The sequence below is a fragment of the Colias philodice genome, chromosome 26 (genome assembly GCF_061535455.1).
Source record: "Colias philodice isolate Cphi_HAF_F1 chromosome 26, ilColPhil1 Martin Lab GWU primary, whole genome shotgun sequence".
Classification (NCBI taxonomy): domain Eukaryota; kingdom Metazoa; phylum Arthropoda; class Insecta; order Lepidoptera; family Pieridae; genus Colias; species Colias philodice.
Window position 1 is genome coordinate 4354954 of NC_143111.1, and position 7386 is coordinate 4362339.

Sequence of the window (7386 nt, forward strand, 5' to 3'; positions counted from 1 at the left end):
TAGTCTGTGAAGCATGATACCATTAAAAGGGGAAATCACTCGGTGAACATCTGTGACGTAAAAAAAACGTCACAGCACCGATTTTCAGTGAGCCCCGAGAGCAATTATTCGTCATAATAATATATTTTTAATTGAAGAAAAGAAAATAAATACAATATTAATAGTATAATGTAAAATATAGACATAATAATATACTATAATATATATACACACATACACGTATTATAATATATTTCATATAAAAGAATTTAATGCATAATACATTAAGTAGAACCACTAAACAGGATTAGGTAAATTGGTAAATAAATATATAAATAAAACAAAGCAATGAAAGTTAATAAGGATTCCGCTACTAGTATATACTTAAACCTACAACCATGGACGTGAGCCCAAGGAAAGCAAGTTTCGACGAGTGAAGGCCACATCAGCATAAAAGTGGTTAGCTGGTAGAAAAGGTTACAATGCAACTAATGCTGATCTAACTGCGTCTGAAGAAGATAGTTTTTGTACTTCAATCTAAACGTTGATACGGATTGAATATTGCGAAACGGAGGCGGCAAGTTATTCCAACATTTAGTTGCATTGTACTTAAAGCTGCCCCTGAACGCCTCAGTTCGAAACTTATGTGGATACAAGATATAAGAAGATGCCCTTGTTTTATATTTTTTGTTTGTGTTACATCCCCACGATAATTTATCATGGAGATACTGAGGTGTAGCTGTTTTCACTATTCCAAACAATAAGGAGGCAAAATGCATGTGACGTCGATTTTCCATATTCAAAGTCTTTGATTTGTTTAAATAAGGTGAAATATGACTTCTAGGTGGTATTTGCCAGCAAAATCGAGCACATGCATTCTGCACCCGTTGAATAGCTTGCTTCGTTCTAGCAAATAGACGGTGACCATACACAGTATCTCCATAATTAAACTTGGAGAGAATCAATGTATCACACAGACGCATCTTAATGTCCGAACTTAAATACCTTTTCAGGCGATATAGTACCTTCAGCCGATAGAAACAGCTTGAAACTATTCTACTGATATGCCCCTCAAATCTTAAACCCTCGTCAAAGATGATTCCAAGGTTACGTACCTCCTTAACGCGCTGTAAGACCGTCCCATTTATAGATACCTCAATACGCTGCTGTTTGTCAAGCTTTTCGATCTGTTTCGGTGTTCCCATGATTATATATTTTGTTTTGGCTGGATTAAGAACTAAGGAATTGTTTTCTGACCATTTATTTATTCGATCCAGGTCAGCACTCAAATTTTCTAATGCCGATTGTGTTTCATTTGGTGAGAAAGAAATATAAAGTTGAATGTCGTCCGCATACATATGGTACTTACAGTTGTGTATGCAAGCCGTTATATCCCCGCTGTATAAGATATAAAGTAAAGGACCGAGAATAGATCCCTGTGGCACACCTCTGGCTATATTTTTCCTATCAGAATACAATGTAGTACCGTCCTCTTGATTCACCGCCACCACTTGACTACGGTCACTCAAATAGCTTCTGAACCACTCAACAGCTTTCTCGCTAAAACCATAGTAAGAAAGCTTTGCTAAGAGTAAGGGTATGTTCAACGTATCAAACGCCCGTGAGTAGTCCAGCAAAACTAGAATGGTGATTTTCCCAGTATCCTGTGCAGATAGAATGTTATCCAGAACATCAACAAGAGCCGTGGCTGTTCCACGTTGCTTACGAAAGCCTGACTGTAATGTCGGTAAGATGTCGTGGTGTTCAAGATATTCCATCACCTGACTGTACACTGCTTTTTCTAATAATTTAGAGAGACATGGAAGAACACTTACGGGACGAAGGTCTTTAAAATCATTAGGGTTATTTTTCTTCTGAATCGGTCGTACTATGGCTTGGCGCCACAGGGATGGAAAAGTACATGAAGTTAAAGAAAAATTTATAATATGGGTCAAAACAGGTAATAGCTCAGATATAACGACTTGCAACATATCCAAAGTTAAACCATCCACACCAACAGCATTAGATTTGAGTCCTCGGAACATCCTTAAGACCTTATCTTCAGATACTTGACTAAATGTAAATTCCGAATGTTTAAATCTATTATAAGTATAATAATTAAATGTATCATCAGGCACGGTATCTCTTCCAGGTACATTTAAAAAATGAGAATTTATTAAGTTAGGGTCTCGTATATGTAGAGGAAGTACAACGGCTTTATTAGGTTTCAAATCTATGTGCTTATTAAGATGTTTCCAGAGAATTTGTGGCTTATCTATGTTATCATTAACGTAACGATTATAATATACAGTCTTTTCAGTTGTTATTGCGTTATTAACATATTGTTTTAGATCCTTATAGAACTTCTCATGATGTGACATCTTAGTAACCTTCGCCTTAATGTGGGCCTCGTCGCGTTTCCTCATCATTAATTTTATGTTGTAAGTTATCCATGGGTAGCCTTTATCACGCGTCAATACTGTTTTAAGCGGTGCAAGAAAATTAAACATATCCAATATTGAGGTGGAAAAGTCATTAACTAGGTTATGTAAATTGTCATATAGAAAAAAGCGATCAGTGTCAAAATTATTTAAATATGTTAGAAGTTGTGTTGAACTTATATCCTTCATGGGTCTGTATGTTATAAGTTTAGGTTGGAATTTATTTTTAATAATGTCCATTTTACCAGAGATGAAAGCATGGCTGCTAAGTGATTTGATGTAATCTATGCTGATGTCATATACCGGAACGGTAGCACATATTAAGTCAAGAAGAGTAGCACTCGACTCTGTGAAATGTGTCGGTTTGAGAATGTATTGATGTAGATTCATGCTATTTAAAAAGTTTACGAGCTTAGTAGTGTTACAGTGTCGTTCATCTAATAAGTTTATATTGAAATCTCCTAAAAGTATTAAATTATCACACCATATCAAACTTCCAATCGAGTCTACCAGAGCATTAAAAAATATATTAACATCCAACCACGGTGGACGATATGCTGTGCCAATAACTGTATTAATGCCTCGGCAAGAAATTTTTATCCACATTTGTTCCACCTGTGGTGACACTGGGTGTTCTAGAATTTGTACACCAATACAGTTTCGGATATAAAAGCCCACCCCTCCCCCTCTTCTACGAATACTAATGGGACGAGGCAGGTGTTTGAGACTATAGCCTGGTACTTGAGGAGCACGCCCATCCTCACCCTCACGAAGCCATGTTTCATTTACAGCAAGTACGTCAACTGAATGCCTATCGAGTGCAACAAAAAATTCTTCATGATTTGTACCTAGCGAGCCTGGATTTATGAAGCCTATTGCAAAATTACGCTTTTTCTGTTTAACCATCATCATAAGTTTTAAATAAAGAATGAGAACAAATTAAAAGTAAAATATAATAAATATATTTCAAATTATATATTATATAGAGGATATAAAACCACTTAATATACATACATAATAAAATACAGAATTTTAGTTTATAATTATAATAATAAAAGAGTACATTAATGAGCATTGACAGCATCACAGACTCACACTCAGGCACAAAACTTACACTTAGAAAAAGTAAAATATAATAAATATATTTCAAATTATATATTATATAGAGGATATAAAACCACTTAATATACATACATAATAAAATACAGAATTTTAGTTTATAATTATAATAATATAAGAGTACATTTATGAGCATGGACAGCATCACAGACTCACACTTAATCACAACGTTCAGGAATACTATTATTAATTGTTTGTTCTTATGGACCAACAAATAACAAATACAAAGCCATACAGTGTATTTAAATAACATGTAATTATAATTTATTAGGGTACTACAGAAATATTGCAAGAGTGAGGGAAATAGTAAATCAAAAGAATGTATGTTCTCACATAAGACAACACCATAATGCAATACAATATTATTACTAATTATATAATTAGATTTTATAATTAAATAACATTTCAAATTGAAGTTTTTTAGGTTAAGGAATAAATAAAAAGTTAAAATTATTGTTATAAGAGTTAAATTGGGCGCATATACATTTTTAAAATTATTTAACGTAGACGTGTTATAAAACATCATATTCATAATAATGAGATAGAACATAAAAATAAAAGTAGTGACGACAAACATATCCAAATCGTTTAAGGACAAAAAACCTCATCTATATCTTTTTCACTAGTTATATATACAACTTTTGATTTATTATCTCGCCTGGCAAAAATACGACCTCCTCGGGTCCAGATAAAGCGCCAGTTATTAGACCGGCCCAATTTTTCGCGAGCTGAATAAAATAAATTACGATTAGAGTACGTGAGATGTTCATTAACATAAAATCGTCGCGGTGCTCCCCCCACCCCCGTATTGGCTGTGTCGGCACCGCGGCGCACGCGCGCCGCGTGCAGTAGTTCGTCGCGCAGATGCCGGCGCGTGAGACGCACGACTATGGGACGCGCGTGCACTCGCTCGACGCTCGTGCTGCCGGGGCTCTCAACCTCCGCGCGCCGTCGAATCCCACGCCTATATACATTCGCTATATCGCGTTCGTCGAGAGTTAATCCGATCTTCTGCGCCAACGTAATAGCGACATGTATCAAGTTCTCGCCACTAACCTCCGGTACGTTCGTTATCTCGATATCGTTCAACAGCTTATCTTGCTCTGATTCATTCAGTTGCTTTTTTAATGTAACAATAGACTCGATATTTTGCTGAATCAGCTCCTGTTCGTGCACGGTGTCCGTATTAACGGCTTCAAGTTGCGATACGCGCTCCTCTATATTGTCTAGCCTAGCGCCAAAGTTGGAAACAAGTGCGGAAAGCTTAGACATCTCTTGTCTGAAACTAGATAACTCGGATCGTAGGAGTTTTATTTCATGTGTAAGTGAAGGTGAATCACTTCGAGAAGGATTTGCGTCCTGGAACTCGTCAATATCCTGGTCTTGTGTGATAATATTGTCTACAGCTTTTGCAGTGCTTTTCGGCTTACATTTATGGCAAATCCATTTATTTATACGCGCTTCGGGGCTTAGGTTACAACATTGCTTGTGGTAAGTACCGCTGCATTTGTTACATTTAGCTCCATCTGCCGCCGAACAGAACTTACCACAGCTAGAACATTTATTAGCCATAATGATTAATTATAAGTGTTGATCCACCAGTTGTTGTAATATCGACTAGATAGATGGCGTGAAGATAACGTTGTGATTGTATGATATATAATATGAACTTTTTAATATTTGATATCTTTAATATTAATAGTTGGAGGCATGAGATTTTAAAAATGAAAGGCCTTCTGCCAAAAACTATAAATAGATCGTTCCAAACCTTATCTCCAATATGATTAAATGTTCATCAGCTGTTTGATTGTAACTGCCGTTACATCAGCTGTTTGTCAGCTGAGTTAACCGTTGAGATACGTCCACTATAACACAACAGAACACTGAGATAACATTTATCGTGGTAGTATGTGTAAGAATTAATGTTTTTGTGCACTTTTTAAACTAGTAAATTACGTATAAATAATTAAAAACTGAAAATTCCGCAGAACAGTAACTGTCACTCTCAATGTCAGATGCTCTCCAATCTTTTATTATTATTATTATTTATTATTATTAATCTTTTATTTACGCGCAACAAAATGGAGATTTTTTAAATAAAATAAAGAATTTTAACTAAACGACATAAAACAAATCATTTAGGTTTTCAGTTCAAATTACCAAAAGCTTTATTAAAATCCGATATCCTCTCAGTATTAAATTCACTCGAATGTACCAGAATCGCTAAACCCTAAATGGGCTAATAGGATCATATTTAATCACCTATTTATTTTGTTCAAAATTTATATTTTTATCCTCTTTTCATACAAAAACAAAGTAACAAATCTAATAACAAAGGAAAAGGGAAAATTACAATTCGTTTGTAAAAGCTAGGTCTTTGTTAGTCTTAACTTAATAAAATCAGGAAGCTTTGTACTGAAATAAGGGCTGATTTTTCAATCCTGGGTTAAAACTTATTCGTCGAATAATGTATAAAACTACCATTTTAAAAACGTATTCTAATTGCCCGTATTTGACAGTTTACGTGACATTTTAATATTATCGTGTAATACTTTATTAGACGGATAAGTTTTATCCAAGCATTGAAAAATCGGCCCTAAATCAAAAGAATCTTTTCTATACAAAGCTTCCCTTTAAGATGTTCAACGCTTCTATAGTATCTACAGTCATGGTAAGCATCATCATCTCATCATCTCCCTTGCCTCATCCCATTTATTTGGGGTCGGCACAACCAACACTCTTTCTCCACATTGTTCTGTCCTTTGCAGCTTCAGGCGTCAGGCCCTTCGTCATTAGGTCTTTTTTGATGGTCGAAGTCCAGTTAGTCGGTGGACGGCCTCTTCCTGTTTTTTGTTGGTTTACCGTGGTCATAAACATTACTTTCTGGGTCATGTGTTCGGGGTCACGGCGTTGCACATGGCCAAACCACCGTAGTCTGCTCTCTCTCATCTTGTCTCGGATATCCGCGACTTTAAAGGACCCTCGTATGTACTTGTTTTTAATTTTATCCAATCTTGTGACACCGCCGGACCATCTCAACATTTTCATTTCTGTGACGTGCATCATCTGTTCGTCCTGTTTCCGCACCGCCCAGCATTCGGACCCATACAGTAACGCCGGTCTAACTGCTCCTTTGTAGACTGTACCTTTTGTTTTAATTGGGATCTTGGGGTCGCACAGAACACCTGTAAGGGATCTCCATTTTAACCATCCCGTTTTCGTTCTATTTTCTATGTCTGCGTCGCTTTTTCCTGTTGATGTTATAATTGACCCAAGGTACTTAAAGGAATCTACTTTCTTTAAAGGTGTGCCAGCAATAGACGGTGACAGGGACGCGCTCCGACCAGAAAAGTTTCCGTGCATATATTCGGTCTTTTGTCTGCTCACTCTTAGGCCTCTTTTTTCTAAAGCGTCTACCCATGTGTTAAGGTCTGCTTGGATGCCTGTTAATGAGTCGTTTATCAAAACAACATCATCTGCATACAGCAGGGTCCAGGGAGCCTCTTTTTGGATGTCTTTTGTGATGTAGTCCATGACCACATTGAAGAGTAATGGACTAAGAGCTGAGCCTTGATGCACGCCTACTTTAACCTCGAATGGTTCGCTGGTTCCGGCCGGTGAGATTACTTGGGTTGTGACATCACGGTACGTATCTTGGATTAAATTTATATACATTTCTGGAACGAGCTGCGATCTGAGTGCTGTCCAGATGAGTTTTCGGGGTATTCTGTCGAAGGCTTTTTCAAGGTCGATAAAAATGTAGTGCAGGTCTTTCCTTTGTGATTTATAATGTTCGCTCAGCAGCCTTATTGTGTGAATAGCGTCTATGGTTCCTACGCCGCGGGTG

The 7386-nt window shown here is 36.7% G+C and overlaps 1 protein-coding gene across 1 annotated transcript; it reads right to left on the minus strand.

Moving 5' to 3' along the window:
* Positions 1 to 4102: 4102 nt before the first annotated feature.
* On the minus strand, positions 4103 to 5271 carry LOC149476868 (uncharacterized). The gene has a single exon (XM_089711350.1). The coding sequence runs from the start codon at positions 5109 to 5111 to the stop codon at positions 4128 to 4130; it is 984 nt and encodes a 327-aa protein (XP_089567476.1). The 5' UTR covers positions 5112 to 5271; the 3' UTR covers positions 4103 to 4127.
* Between the last annotated feature and the right edge of the window lie 2115 nt (positions 5272 to 7386).